We start from the raw sequence: 16,577 nt of genomic DNA on the forward strand, positions 1-16,577 counted from the left end.
TTTGAAATTATGGCCCCTAATGGTAGGATTTGACAATGGAAGAGACAGGATGCTGGAGTATGAACAGAAACTTGTGGCAAATGGCAATTCAGGTCAAAGATTATTTCCTCGTCATACAATTATTTTTAAAGTTTCAGCTGCTACAAATATATGTGGGGAAGGTTCACTTAGAAAAAGAATTTGGTTTGGAAAGCATAACACAGAATTGTTTATCCAATTTTTTGCTGCCAAACTGTACTAAAAAACAGCATTTGTCAGGATGCTGTTGCCTAATGTGTTTACTGAACTACGGAAGTCTCAGGTTATTTATGTATTTAGTCTGAAAATTGAATTTAGTTTCTCTGATCACTGCATTGCACAATGATGATGAACGATATTTAACCAGATTGTTATGCTGGTGTGTGTGCATATGGCCTATAGAGATAACAGCTCCAGCAATCAATACTCATTATCATTGACAATGTGAGGTACAGTGACTTGTAAGTTACTTCCTTAACACTTATCCGTTACTTAATTTTTCAAGTTCAGGGCCAATTATCAGGATTCCTAAGCAGATATTATACACACAGATTCTTACTGTATTTTAAATATGAATTTATCTGTGTGAAGAGTAGTACGTCAAGTGGATTTTTGTGACTGCACATATATTTTGAAATAGAGTGGGTAGGAAAAGGATGGCAGTGTGCAGATGTTAAAAGGTCTCCTAAGTTTGTCCAGAAAATGAACTCTGACCATCTGAGTTAGCAAAATCAGATATTGCTCTTGGTAAAATTCCATGGCATTAAAGCAGGACTTGCAATTTTTCTTTGTTTTACTTCAGCTTTATTTAGCTCCGCCCTGTTGAGGTTTCACATGCTGGAGAGATCTGCTAAATTTGCTCTTGGTTCCTGCTTCGTTGGCGGAGCGGGTGGGGGATGATGAATGGTGACCACCATCCATCTGTGGCACCACAGTAGGAATTTTCCCATGGTAAACCAAGGCTCTCGTTTCTCCTCCTCACCTGAAAAAATGAAGTGATGAACATAGGAGTGATCATACTTAAGTATCTGTGGTGGTGCTCAGCTGGGAATCACCAAACCAGTAACAGGGAGAGGTTATTAAGGTGAGCTGGGGTGGTGGGAGTGAAGAGATGGGAGAGCATACCATGGAGTGTGAGGTAATACACTTTCTTATCACTTACAGGGCATCTGGCAGGGTAGGTTTACCTGCGTTATTCCTGGTCTGGGTTATGCCTTGGTCAAGAGGATCCTATGACTCAACGATCAGTAGAGAGCAAATGATTCTTGTCTGGGCGATAGTGACTCTAATAAAGTCCCACAGCTATAGATCTCCTAAAAATGAACAACAACAACAACAACAAAAAAGCCCCTCTGAGGTGTACAACATTGTTGATACTTTGCAGGCTTAGGTGTTTTTTTCCTTTCATGGTACATGAATACAGTGATTTATGTGTGGGATATGGGCATCCCTTTGCGGCTTCCTTTGCTGTGTTCACACCACTCATTGTCACGCAGGGCTCCTGCAGTGGTAACAGCAGTGGGACATGCCTGTGTTTCCAAGGGAAAGGTGCTCAGGCACTCTTCTTTTCATCTCTGTCTGTCCCACTTGTCTTGTTCTTGTAACTCCATCATGCAGTCCTCTTTCCCTCCTTACCCAGGCTCTTGGTTCCCAACTCACTTGCACAATTTAGCCAGTGCTCCTTTCTCCTTTCCTCCTGTCCCAGTATGGCCAAGTTGACCGTTTCCTTCTCTCTTAGTACCAGGAGTCACCAGATGGTGCTATTTCCCAATTAAATGCCCTCCTTTGCATTGCAGCACAGTCCAGCCTTTGTAGAAAGGTTTTATGGTGTTTGGTTTTGTGATGGACCTTTCTTTGGTGGGCAGCTGTGTCAGGTAGCCAGGGGTCTTGCTTCTCACCATGTGTTCAGTCTTGAGTCACTTTTTTTGAAGCAAAGTTGTTCCCTGTGACTTAATCAGCGTCCGGGACTGACGTTGAGGTCCCGAAAAGGCTGGGCTGCTTCTACACAGCTTGTGACCACACTGTTGCACTCAGAAGCCGCTTTACTGTAGTGCAAAGCATGAGCAAGTCTCGCTAAGGATGTCCTCAGGCTTTGTGCTGTTGGGTCCCCCCCCATCCAGTTTTTTTGCTCGTTTGTTGGCATGTGCTGCTGCTCCAAAGGAGATTTGTGTGTGTGTGTGTGAGGCTGCTCCCTGAAAGGTGCTCTGCTTGTTTCTCCTTTCATCCTCTCATCTTATTAGTCAACTAGATTGATACCACCTTATTTGCAGCTGCTTTTTATAGAGATCGTGTTCTTACTGGAAACTGTAGAGGCTGTTCAAAACAAGGAGTTCAGCATCTTGAGGGAATAGCCAAATGCCCCCAAAAGCCACAGTTTGAGATGAAGGAATGCAAATAAACACTAAGTTCCCTTTCTTTTCACCAGGCTGAGCACTTCTTCCTCCACAGCCGTCCTTACCACATGCTGTCAAGGGCATAAGAAATTGATTGGTTGAGATTCTGCTCTTTGATTTCAATTTAAAATCCTCCATTTCTCTCAGCTGCTGCTCTGAATTTGATAACTTGTGTGGAGAGGGGAAGGAAATGTGTAAGAAAAGACACAGAGAATTAGCTGGAAATTTGATGTCAGGAAGCAGTTTCTAAATAATATTAATAAAGATTGAAGGCTCTTATCTTTGCCGTCCACACTCACGCTAGCGTGGCAGTGTGGTTAGCTTGCACTTTGTACGGTAAGATGCGGTGATTAAACAGATATATTTGAATTAAGAGTGTGGGTTTGGGGTTTTTTTGGCCGAAGTAGATTAGCTTTAAAAATTGCTAAGTTGGGCATTCTGGGGCTAGGTTGGCTGCACTGTTAATTTGTTGTTCTTATTTTTTAATATATTCTACAGTGTTGCTGTTCTTGAGTCGTGTTGCAGAGAAAGGAACTGAGGTAGCTGGAGTGCTGACCCACAGGCTACGTTTTCTACATCAGTCGCATTTTTGTTTTGCCCTATGGATTTATTTATTTATTTTTATTCTATTGGAGTTATTTTAAAGAATAGCTTTGAAGGAAGCTTCTTTGCTCTCCCTTTCCCTCTGCAGCCCCCTGCCACATAAATAAAAGATAGTTTTATAATTCCCCTGCCAACTTTACACACACAAAAGAGTTGGCAGGTCGCGGAAGAGCAGCACGGTTTGTAAGCGCTGGGTGAGTAAATGTACAGTAGCCACATGGGCCACTTTGTGATTTCTTGGGGGGCAGATAGTTTAACTGACCGCTAATCCTGCCACCCACTGCTAGTGCGATGTAAAAGGAGGATTTGTTCCTTACTACTGATTAAATGCCATGTCAGTCACTGGACTATATATGAAGGAAAGATAGCTCCCTTTCTGACTAGGTCATCTTCCCAGCACCGTCTTGCCTTCTTTCAAGGTGATAATGTTCCTTCTCTTGAGTCCTCACATGTGGAGAAACCTTTCCACACTTGGAGTCAAATCTTCAGCTGAAGTTAGTGGAGTGCCTACTAGCTGCCAGATGAGAGAAAGCACTTTGAGCGAATCCATTTGAAAACCAAGTGTTTGCAGAAGAAAGAGGAGGAAAGATCCGGCTGGTCCACTCACCTTGAAGTTCTTCAGGCTGCAGCTGTGACTCTCCATGCCTTCAACTTAGCATGAAGAGCTTGAGATAGGAGCCCTAGTTATAGCAGGATAATGCCAAGTATCTTGGAAACACTCTAGGAGAGACTTTGGTTTCATATAATATTACATATACAAAGATATCAACGTCTCTAGGAAAGTGAATTTATTGTTAACATTAGTTACTGTACAGACATCAGCTGCTCTTCAGCTTCTCCCGTCTCTGGCCAGGCACATCGCTTTGATACGATGATAAAGTGCTTTTGGCCACCTATGCTTGCTTTTGTACTTTACAGTTTGGTGAAGCCATGGTGTTGCTTGGGGTCTCTGGGCCTATCGCTGACAAAAGTAGATAGTAATTGTAGAGAGATTGTAACTAATATTGCAGTCCGGGGGTGGGGGAGGGCTGGAAATACTCTTTTTTTGTCTGTGAGAATGGAAAGGATGCAGCAAAGTATTAAAGAAGGTGTATTTGAAACTTGGGCATTAGGGTTTTTTGTCTTTAAAAGATTAGTGGGCTGGGATCTGGTGGAGAGCAATGGACCTGTCACAGTGAATACAGATAAACTTACTAACTCCAGAGAAGCCTACAAAATGGCAGGACAAGTAGGACTGCGTTCCCTGGCTCCAGGTACGGCAGACAGCAGAGCAGCTATGCATGCCTGAGTTTAATTCCACGGGAGGATGTGTGCAGGATGTATGTGAAAGGAAGCCACAGCCTGAATAATCACGACTGGTAAGGGAGCCAAAAGCTGGCAGGAGGTGTTTGGCTTCGGTGGCCGTTTGGGAATGGGAGAGGTGGACAGGGCTGTGGACACATCCAGCTCTGAGGAGAAGCAGATGGGCAGTACTGTACGCGTTTTGCTAACCGACGTGGACAAAAGGAAAACAGATTGAGAGAAGGGATCAGATGATCCCCTCAGGATTCAGAGACCAGATAGCATTAAGCCCTGGCCAGCAGATATTTTTCTATTTTAAAATAGCCATTAGGAATATACAGGTGGTATTGAAGATGTATATAATTACCAAACAAATGAACTTGGCACTTGACTGTCTCTCGAGGCACTTAAGTGGTTCTTCGTCACTGTACTGTCTGAACACTTTACAACTATCACTGATTTAAATCCTCATAATGCTGTTACAAGGTAAAATCAAGTAATTATTATTTTCATTTAACAGCTAGTGAGCTGAGAATGATGGAGCCAAGAATTCCTGTGCCAAAATGCAGTCCTTGCAACACTAGGAGGAAGGACTGTATTCTAATATAACAGGACTTACCTGGTTGGGGGTGGAAAAATGTCTCTGAAAGCAAGCGGTGCTCCTCCTACATGTAGAAGGAATTAGAGTTAATCTAATTCTGATGCGCACCAGGGGAAAAAACCTTATTCTGTAGCAAATTGGTGCTCAACAACACCAGCGTTGGCCTGAAATTACATCAGCAATTAGAAATGATGTGTAGGGTGTTTTACTGTGGGAGAATTGACATAGACCATCCTAACTTTATGGGAGTAATATACCGACAGACTTAAAATACTACCATGCATTGTGGGTTTTAAAAAGGGCATGCAACAAACAAATGCAGACAGAGATGTTCTTGTAAGCTTCACACATGGACAGATGGCCAAAAGAACTGTGGTGGTTCCTACTGAAGAAGTGAGACACTGCAGAATAATCCTCCCCCTAAAAACACAGTTGCGTCGAGATCCGTGTGTTTGTGCTGGGATCTTGGGGGAACTCAGTTCCAATATTCAATGGGAGCATGACCGTTCATCCGGCAAGTACCCTTCACTCAGGAAAGTGCAAGATAGCACATGGAGAGTCCTGGAGGCCAACTCTGGTTCCAGTTCTTCCCTTTCAAATATTTGCTTTGCAACCGAGTACACCCCAGACCTTTGCAGAAACTCCTTGTACATCACTGGTGGCATAAGGCCATGTCTGATGTTGTTTGGAGCTCTTGTTGCAAAGTACATTGCCAGGCTTGTACAAGCTTTTCAGAGTACCAGAGGTAATGAGTAAAGTCAAACAATTAAAGGTGGTGGTGGTGGGGTAGGAAGGAAAAGCACAACAGACCTCTCGTTTCGTAGAGGGCCAGGCTGGGAGTTGAAAAATCGTGCTGCCGCTTTGGGAAGCAGGCGTGCCCCTGGGCCAGTGCTGTAGCTCTGGAAGGGGGATCCCAGCAAATCAACAGGAAGAGGATCTTCTCTGAGAATCGTGTTGCTCACAGGGGAAATAATCTATTTCTCATTGTACAGGGCTGTAGCGAAAATTGGAATTTACAAAGATTATTTGTGTCCTGAGATGTGTATTCTTTTGGCTGCAGAAGCGAGGCTTCAGAGCACCTCAGCCTGCATCCCTCTGGTTCAGGCTGAAGCCTCTGGCAGTTTTGTGTTGGTGAAGCGGCTGAGAGCCAATGTGTCCGTCTAAGGGCTGCTCTTGTATTTTCATCTGTGCGCTTGTGCAGTGGTGGGATTTGCTCACTTGATACGTCTTGCAGATGGAAAAACTGAATACAGTGAGAAGCTATTTGCACTTCTTCCTAGACACCGCTCCGCAGTGCACGGCTGCGTTTTCACTGGGACAAGCCTGACGCTTGGCAGATTCAGTCCCAGGGGTGTCTCTGAACCCAGGTCTCCTGAAAGGTATTTCTCCTTACAGCAGTGTCTTCAGACAAGTGAGTGATACCCAGATAGAAGGAAGGACGAAGGATGTGTTTAAGACTAGCAAAAGTTTATTGGGTAAAATACTGCCCTTGGAAACCATTATCAGGAGTCTGTTGTGCATAACTCTTCCTTGTATGTTCATATGGTTGATAAAAATCCAAAGCCAGTTTCACGTGCTCTTCAAGCCGCTTGCCACAGCCTTCCAGAGCAGCTGTAGCTGGATTAGTAAGACATGGAAAGTATTGCATTGCTGCCTGCATCTGATCCTCTGAGTAATGATTAAAATGTTAATGGCAGGCATAGAGAACTAAAGCAGGCTGCAAATTGCAAAGATTTATTTTGTTGTTCAGCTCGTTGCTTTTTTACCTCCAAATGGAATTTAAAAGACAGCCATAATCCTGTACTCAGCCTTACCACATCACGTGCCTTTGGGTTAAGGACTGGTGTCTCCGAAAGCATCGAAGATGCAGGTTGGATATCTCAGTGCTGCATGCCAGACCTTGCCCAAGGGGTGACGTTCCTCCTAGGCTTGACCAGAGCTGAGCATACATTTCTGCAAAAGCTCAGCGATACTTTACGGTGCAGGCCTAGTGATTTGTTTGATGATAGCTAATAAAATGCTAGCCATCTAGCAGCACTGCGATGTCATTACACTGCTGTGAATTTTCAAATTCCATCAAAGTCCTGCTGAGGATAATGGGAAAGGGCCAGGGGGATTCAGCTGTAAATCAAAAACTAAAGCGTGGCCAATTCTGACAGTGGAAAGAACGGCTATTTTAATGTGCAGAAGCTGAACTGCCAAGTCAAAACCAGCTGTGCTTTACAGAGCTACCAGAATGAAAGGTCTCTGCATCTGCGTTTTTTGTGAGGCTCAATGATTATTTTTCTTCCCCTAAAGTTTAAACCGTGTCTTTCTACCTCAGATTTGCCTGGCCAGTTGCAGAGATTTTGAATGCCTTTTTTTTTTGTATTTAAGATATCAAATGTTTTGATGACAAAGGACAGTTTTCTCCTTTTTGGCAACTTCATACCAACTCAAATGTTTTCATCTGTACATCTTAATTACTTCATCAATGCAAGTTCTGCACTGGGCAAGGCAAGGACCTCTCCTTCCTATCTGCTGTAGCACTGGCAGGAGTCAAATCAGTGTAACAAAGAGGAGAATTTAGCTCGGGAAGTCTTCAGCATAAAGTGGCTCCTATGTTATTTTTCAGTTAGTAACGAACCAGCCAAGAAGTTTGTCCAGTGGCATGAATATGTGACAGGGAGCCAGGAATTGTTGCTTCTCTCAATAATCAGGAACAGCCAGCTTCCTCTCTGAGCAGATCCTCTTCCAGGAGAGCGGGACAGCTTTTTGACTGTACCCTTGTTCTGTATGTTTGATCGAGCCTCCCGCTTCCCCGTGTCTGAAAGATGACACAAGGCAGCATTATCTCACTGGAAGGTGCACTAAGAAGATCACTGATGGGCCAAATTTGACGACGGTTGTTTCTGGTGCGTGCAATTGTTGCACCTCTTGATGCTAACCTGTCTGGAGAAAGCTTCAAAACAGCTTGCGGGTAGGTTCCAGTGTTGCCTTCTGCCTACAACCTGGGTTTTCATCGGTGTGAGCAGCTTTGTAATTCCAGCTATATGCATGATGAAGAAGCTACGCTACGGGAGGCTGCCTGGGGGTTATCCTAAATCAGCCCTGACTGCATCGGTCGCGCGCTTTTTCTCTTGATCGGGGATCCTCAGGCTCATGGTGCCTTTGCAGTCAAAGGCTCATGGTGCCTTTGCAGTTAGGGTGGTTAGCAGGTAAGCTTTTGGGGAGCCCCAGCACAAAGTGGCTCTGAGGGGCAGATGCATCCCTGCTGTGAGGTGCAGGGGAGTCCTGCCGGGTTCGGTGGAAGCCGCGTGAGCCATGGGGTTGGTTTCTTGCTCCTGGGAAAGGATACAGGGCTGTCACTTCCAAGTGTTTCTCATATTATTGTTGAAATAATATTGACTTTACCTGCTTTTCTAGAGCACTTGGTAGTAATACCTTCCAGGTTGTTAGGGTACTGTCATTCTTCTTCTGATACCTAAGGCAAACGTGTGTTAAACACAGTCAATTTTAATGAGACCTCTGTCTGTAGATCATGTCTCAATGAATTTCGGTTATTACGAGAAATGCTTTGGAGGGACAGACATTTTTAATTTGTACAAATTGAAATACCATGGATTGAATCATGACTTTGTCTAAGCTGATGGGAAAACTTCCATCCTTCCAAAGGAGCCGTGTGTTGGATCCCTATTTCATAGAGATCAGTTCTCCTTTACTCCTCAATGCAGGTTTTTGTGGCACCCGTCTCCAGGGTATCTCAGCCTTCTTTTAAAGCTGAAATGGGAAGTTAGTCATGAGATCTGTGGTGGTTACAAGCCAGATGTTCTTTTTTTTTTCTTACTTTGCAAGTGGGAGGACAGAAGGCAGTTTCTTCAGTATGTTCGTTCTTAGTGTGCCATTTCCTCGTGTGAAATGCCATCTAGTATTCTTGTTTTATTTGCGTTTCCAAAATCCTAGAGTCATAAAAGGATTTTTGCGTGGTTTATCTAATTTTACATATATTTAAAAAGCCCTCTGTGTTAACATAGCACAGAAAGATTTTGCGTAGTCAAGAATAAAATAGCTGTTGCAGCAGTCTGCATAATTATAGGGCTGCTGTTTAGTCATCAGTCACGATACGTGTGGATTTTTTTGTGAATTCAACATTTATTCCATTTCAGATGTAAAAAGAATTTACATGAAGAGTTTAGTTTGCTCAGCACAGCAGGACTTGACCCATCCGAATCTATTAAAAGCTATTATAATATCAAGACTAAAGACTAACATCCTAATCAGGGATGTGTTTACAGGGTAGTATAGTACCATTCCATTTGGAAAAGTGCTTGGAGGACTGAGCCCTATGGTTGTGCAAAGGTATAAATGAGACATCCAGATTTAAATTAAAGAGCTAAATGTTGCTGCATCAGTTTTTTCTGCCAGGATGCACACATCTGGAACAGTGGATGTGCTGCCTATTTGTGATGGAAAATGGTTTTCTTTTTTAATATATTGCTCATATTGAACTTCTGCTTTCTTTCCTTTTTTTTTTTTTTAATCTTCCTCTATGCTGCTGCAAATCAGCCAGAAGAAATCAGCAGCTCAGTTGTCGTTTGCCTGCAAATTAGTTGCCAGCATCCTGTAATTCCGCTGGCTTGAAATACAGTCTTCTTTCCTTTACAATAAAGTGGAGAAGAGCCAAGTGGGGTGGTTCTCTGCAAGCAGGAGTGTGGGTGGAAGCACTTGATTTTGTGGCATGCTGCTCTCCATTCTGGTGCTCTTAAAATCCTTGTGCCTAAATCTGCGGGTAAAGGATTTTAGAGGAAGAGAGAATGTCTTTTCAGGGTTAAAGTGTAAAAATCAGGAAATGGTCATGCTTGCATTGGTTCCTTGTGTTTATCAGAAACATCTGATACGGCTTCAGATTTCCATATCCGTTTTGGATGACCAGTGAGAGATTCTGAAGTTGTAGCTACTTCTTCTGGTGAACTAATAGCAGTTCACGTACTGTGAATTACATTTCTACTCCTTTCCTTCCTCCCCACCCCACTCCACCTCTTTTGCTTATCTCGGTACAATGCAGTTTATAACTGATATTTTGTAAGTAAGTAAGTGTGCTACAAGGCTTATGAAGAAGAAAGGAGAAAAGCAAAACAGGCAGTTGGTCCCATGAGTGACTCATCAAACGCGTCATGAACACCTTGATTCAGAATAATTATTTATTCCTTTCTTGCCACTCCTTTCATGGATTGGTATGCTCTCAATCGTGATGAGTCAGTTAGTATAGTGCTGAAACCCTTGGATTTCGCATAGATAAAGACTTTTCTGAAGAATTGCAGGATCTGTTCCTTAAAGTGCGACATAACTCCTCAGGACATGTTCTCAGTTTCTGAAACTTGTCCAATCCACTCAGCTCGATACCGCTGTGAGCTTTTACATAAACCGAAATGTTATTCCTTGGTGTATGTTTGATGTTATATGTACACCAACATGGAGTAAAACAAAAAAGAAAAACAGATTAGAGGGTGTAAAAAAGCTGGCGAAAAGCAGAACTTTGAGAGCTGAAAAAATAAGTCATCTGCACGTCTGAATGTTACCCAGGCATGTGGGTTGACAAGTCTGTTATAATACTTTGAAGAAAAAGGAACAAACCAAGGATGATCATCCCCATCAGATGTTAGCAAAATGGATGTATGTAGAGGAAGACCATATAGTAAAGGACAAAGCAGATGGTAGCAGGAAAGCTTCGTACAGCCTTAGCAAGGAGGCTTAATTTCAATGCATTGCTGAGAAGTGAATGCCTTTTCTACTTCTTTGAAGCAACCATGCTTTCCTTGACTTCTGCGAGAGCGACCTGAAACATGGTTCCCTATTGTCAGTAAAAGATAAGGTCTGATTAGCAGTAAAAGATTTCTACTCAGTTTTCAAGTTGTTGTATAATGTTCATAGACCATGATCTGCTTTGCTTTCAGGCAGGTGAGCGTCTTGTTTGATGGGTGCGAGTACGGTAACATGGGCTGAAAACTATCTAAGTAGTTTTAAATCCCACAATGGAATGATAATCACTGCCTTAAGTAGGAAGCTTTTTCTTTTTTACTTCCTTCCCCTCTGTGCTCTAATTATACTCTGCTAGCCAGCCGTTTGTATCCTCCAGGCAACAAAACAGAAGCTGGGAGTGCTTGTTTCAGCTGAACCCCTTGGTGCAATAAATTGCCTGGCTCCTGGGAAGCACTGGCCACTGCCTGCAACAGGGGTCATCCTAAAGACAGGTTCATTTGTGGTCCAAGCCCATTGGTTTCACTGGAGTTACACCAGGGGTAAATTTAGTCCTCTCGGTAGTCCAAGCAACCCCAGGAGCAAAGTGTAAGAATGCTTTTAAGCTATTTGAGGGCTATCACTGTGCCTGGCACAGGCTTAAGTTTAGATGTGCTTGTTGTGAGAGATGCAAGGGCAATAGAAATTTTTTAAGTTCATTTAATGTTAGCATGAAATGTTAGTAAGATCCACGAACTGCAAGATGAAGAGGTAGGAGCTTCCAGGAAAATGAGCTAAGCTTTAATCCGTGCTTGTGCATGTCATGTCCCTGCCAGAGACTGGGCTCCTCTTTCTCAGGAGCTGTAATTGCAGTTGCCCTTCTGAGTGACCTGTCAAGGGAGCTGAAGGAAGTACACGAAACTGAAGCATCGTCGGGGCACGGGAGTCAATGGCTAGTTTCAAATACAGTGGCAGACACTCTGTCCCCACAAGAGGGAAATGTAATTCCTTGCACCCAGCGGGTGGTAGTTCTGGTTTCTCCACGACGTTTAAAATCTGGAATAATAATTAGATTCTCAGTTTCAGCACAGAGGACTTTTTTTTTTTTTTTTTTTAAATGTGTTCTGCCATCCTGGTCTAGTAATTATACAGAGATGTCAGCTGGAATCGATAATGAAGACAAAATTTGGGAATAGCAACAGGATGTGTTGCTGCTATTGATCAAAGGCTACAGGGCTGGTTTTAAACACTGCTCCTCTCTTTGATCTTTTTTTCCTATTGATTGAACACAGTAGATAAACAACCATCTGTGTAGCATGAGCATTTATTATGGCTTTTAAGCAGGCTAAGGACAGCTTTGAATTAAATATGAGAGTTTAAATGATGGTTTTCTAATAAGCACTGTCTATAAAGACTTCGCTTGCAGTGGCGATACGGTTTCATTTAAACATGGTGAAAGGAAATCTTAACTACAGGCATTCTTTTCCTTTTATATTCAAAAAGAAAATAAAATATTGCAAAATTGATTACAGGAAAGGCAAAGGCTTTTTTTTTTTAATAAGTAGTTATGTGTGTAGTGCTCTCAACAAACTGTATTCTCTTGTCTTGGCACTTTTTGAGAAGTTTATGTAAATTAGTCAAGTGTCTTAAAATGTGGATACAAATGGAACTACCAAGTGCAATCTGGTAGTTCTGCAGTCACTTCCAGTGAAATTAATAGAAAACTTTCCATTGACTTTTTAATGAGTTACACTGGACCCTGGGCTGTCATTGTTAATGTCTTGGAAAGGTCAGGATCGATTTCCTTGCATCCTTTTTGTCTCTAAGGAGGCTCTTTGCAATTCTATGGGAGACATTGCTATTCCTCTTCCTTGATAATTCTCTGTATAATTTATGTTCTTCTACCTACCATCCAAGGCTTCATGGAATAGCAGAGACAAACTGAAAAATGCAGCTTTTGGGGGAAGTTGTTTGTATCTTAAATGCCTAAAATAGTATTTCTGAGTAATGTCAAGCTTTTCTCCCCACCCCCTGCTCCTCCCCCCCCCCCCAAGTTTATTTTGAATTTTATTCTAGTACTGTACTGCTGTTATTTTTCCTTACTGATTGGGGGGGGGGGGGAGGGGTGTAAAAAAAGACCGTTCCTGCAAATGGAAGCAGCCTACCACATTGCAGTGTAGAGAGCAAGTTGTGTTGCATTTAAAGTAATGCTGTTTCACTGCAGTCCAGTAACACAACCCGCACAGGGATAGTTGTACATCTCTGGGGATGCAACTCTTTGGATTCCTGCCTTTTCAAAACCACCTGAAGCCTCTGCAAAGTTTCCACCAAGCAGGCTTGTTTGTCTTGCCATGGAAAGGTTAGTTCTACTAAGTTAGTGCCGTCAGTGTACTAAAAGGTTGGTGTTAGTAATCTGTTTTGGAAGCATGCTTGGGCTGCCCTTGCAACAGGTCTGGATGAAATTGTTTCTCTGGTTTTGCTGGGTAATGCACCATGTGTTTGAAAGCACAGGATTTTCTTGTACAAGTAAATGGCTATGCTTGAAGTACTGCAGTCCTTGAAACAGGAATATAAAATCCACCCAAAAAAATACAAGGCTTGGAGAGAAGGGAGTGTTGGGAAGGGGACCGGGGAGTTCCATTCATAATGCTGACATTTGAAAAGGATAATCCATGTGCTCACTTTTCTTTTGAAATGTTTAATCTGCCCCACTTGTCACTAGAGAGGATTTTCATTTCACAAATTAATATTTGACTATTTCATCAGGTGAAATTTTGATATTTAGGGTCTCCTGAACTCACCGTCATGCTTTTCTTTATTTCCAGGATACTGGGGTTGGGAAATCGAGCATCGTTTGTCGATTTGTCCAGGACCACTTTGATCACAATATTAGTCCTACTATTGGGTAAGTACCACGCATAATATCTTTTTTCTTCTATGTATTTTTTAATTCACTGCCCTCTGCTGAGCTCCTTTTTTTTCCTTATTTTCAAGGCTCTGAATACTGTATATCTTTCTTCCTCCAGTTTATCAATCTCACTGAACCCTTTAGTCTCCTTTAATGGCTTTCAGCTCATGCTACCTGTTTAGAGAGTCTGGGGCTGCCCCAAACCAGGTCTGCTCTGCTCTCCCCTGTTCTAGGAATACAGAGGGGGCCTCAACTATATTGCAGCATCATCTTTTATGGAGAGGCTGACAGAGCTCTGCCACTCTCCTCTTGTGAATTGTGTCTCTTGAAATCGCCTCTTCTCTGGGGCTGTCCAGAACCACGTTGTGTTGACTTGTGTTGGGCACAGCCATGACTTCCAGCTGTTGTTTTGTTTTTCTTCACCCATCTTAAACCAAGAGATTCTTAGATGTCTTACTCGGCTGGTGTCCTTTTCTTTTTGTCTTGTCAAGAACTTCCCACTTTACATATTGTTTTGGTCATAGGACCTTAGGATTAAAATCACTTTAGTTCCCACTGGTCTATGAGGTATCAAATCTGATCCTTGGAGCTTAAAGAACCGAAACCCCACAACCCGAAGAGGCTGTGATCTGCACAATGATCAGGACACCCCATGGCTGAGTAGTGGCAGGAGAACCATGGGGAGCCCTTTAACGTACCTACGCTGTGTGTCCTGCCAGGCTGGGCTGGAACATGGACAACGTCTGTTCCCAGATGCGGACATCCTTTCATCTAGGTTTAGGACATGTTACATCATCCTGTCTTTTTCAAAATAGGGACAATGTAATTTAAACTAAGTGTAATTCATTCACACCTGCTCTTCTTTAAAAACTGCCATGCTTCCGCGTGTTAGACCATCAGAAGCCTATTAGTCCTGTAGTTGATTTTAATTCCAAAATTTTTTCTTTTAACATCTTAGGGACAAAACTGCCAAGTCCAATGTAACGTGGAAAATTTTGAAAATTCTTGATCTCTTATGGGAAAGGAAGCTAATACGTAATGTTCACAAAGGAGTAATTTGGGTGGGAAGGGCTGATCTGGCTTGTGTGTTAGAGCTGTTTAAATTGTCTGTGAAGGATTGGTATCGATTGCTGTCTGTTGTTCAGAGGGTTAGACGATATCTTCCAAAGCTCTGCCTTTCGATGCATGAAGGAGCCTCAGCTGGAAGTTGCACGTTGAAGTTCCAGGACAATTTTGGACTCCTGAATGTAATGAATAGAGAAGAATGGACAGAGAGAAAGGAAGCATGTAATGAATAACATTACTGACTGAAGGACATTTGTTTGCAGTGAGGGAATTGATGGGAACTTGAGTGGTTCTTTACTTCTAAATCATCAGCAGCCTTTTTCCCCAAGTAGTTGTTGTTGCTAAGTAAATGTCTTCTGCTCAAATGGAAAAAAAACCCCAACCCTTTAATTTTCATAATTGAGAACAGAGGGAAAATATTTTTCTATTTGAGGATTAAAATGTGAAGGCTAGCTTGCACACAGGTGATATTACTTGTCTATATAGATAAGGTTTTTGTTTTTATTTTCTTCCAAATTAATCAGATATTTGAAATATACAATCCTTGCAATCTACAGTAGCTGCTGCAGCTCTGAAGTTCCTGTTTTTGAAGCTGTAAAGTGTTGCTTAATGCTTTGAGAAGGAGAGTGACAACTGAAAGCACACACCCTGAAAATAACCAAAGAAAATGCTGCACTTTTTTGCCTTATTTAATATTTTTATAAGCAGTGCAGCATTGTTAAATTCGAGCAACTTGCAGATGGCTGTAGAGGAGAACTCTGGTATATCATTCTCAGGAAATGTTTTGATCAGTCATATGTCGTTTGATGTAATTTGGTGTTTTTGTAATGACAGTGCATTGTATCAAATGCATCTTTATGAGCCAGGAAAAAAGTTATCACAACCGAAATTGTTCAGCAGTGTCCAGATAGGATGGGGAAAACAAATCTACCAGAGTTTGGCAGTCTCTCCTAGCCAGCTTTCAATTGAAATGCTGTAATATAGAAAAAGCCTATAAATTTGTAACCCTCTTTCCTAAAAGAAGAAAAATTACACTGTGAAAACATAGACAAATTGCATTTCCTGCAAAAAATACAAGAAGCCATGAAGATTTCTTCATCTGAGTTGAGAGGGGGAAGAACTTTTTCCCATTTGTTCACCACGTGCATTCCAGCAGGTGACTTTTCTGTTCCCTGGTGATCCAGTCTCCTAGGTTTAACTGAAAAGCTGCACATTTGTTACCTGGTATGGTGCTGGATGATGCCTTTTTGTCAGGTCCATATCACTGAGAAGATGGAGCTAGTTAGCAGCAGAAGCTATGAGTGAGCGGCAGGAGCATTTGTGTTCCTGGGCCCATGAAGAAATGCCCTCCGAACCTCAGAGGCTTTTCCCTTCTTTTAAAGTACCTATATAGGTATCATATATTTTATCTGAGAAAAGGGAGACTTTCACTTCTGTAGGCATTTTATCAAGGTTTTGGAGCTTCCCCATATGCAGTCGAACCCAGCAGGAATGGCTAAGGTCTACAGGTTGCATATTCAGAGTGTCGGTCATGTTACAAATTTCTGCTGCTTCCTTCTTTTCAGAGCATCCTTCATGACTAAAACTGTGCCTTGTGGGAATGAGCTTCATAAATTTCTGATCTGGGACACAGCTGGTCAGGAACGGGTGAGTATTACTTACCAGTATGTCTTTGTTACCCCGGTCTCTTTCAATGTGTTGGCATACTTTTTCTTAACCTTTCATCTTCAGAAGACTTCGTAAGTATAAACCTACTGAACCTTTGCAAGGCTCTGCAAAGCAGGTGGTCAGCAGTCACCAAGTATATAGGGTCCCATTTCACCGGTGGGGAAAATGCAGAGACAGGCTGACCATACCACTTACCTAAAAAAAAAAAAAAAAAAAAAAAATCCTGGTGTGAATTGTCAGCCACTTTCCTCAAGACAGCTCAGGCAGTGCCCAAGCAGTCTCCAGCTCCCCTCTGGTTTCATCAGGTTTACATGTGGCAGCTTTC

General features: G+C 42.4%; 1 protein-coding gene across 1 annotated transcript in view; it reads left to right on the top strand.

Moving 5' to 3' along the window:
• The window catches only part of RAB31 (RAB31, member RAS oncogene family), a 62,487-nt gene that overhangs the window by 14,140 nt on the left and 31,770 nt on the right, over positions 1-16,577 (top strand). Inside the window, 2 exon segments of the mRNA XM_072852755.1 lie at positions 13,437-13,516; positions 16,150-16,231. Coding sequence (XP_072708856.1) covers positions 13,437-13,516; positions 16,150-16,231 — 162 coding nt within the window.

This window comes from Ciconia boyciana, chromosome 2 (genome assembly GCF_034638445.1).
Source record: "Ciconia boyciana chromosome 2, ASM3463844v1, whole genome shotgun sequence".
Lineage (NCBI taxonomy): Eukaryota > Metazoa > Chordata > Aves > Ciconiiformes > Ciconiidae > Ciconia > Ciconia boyciana.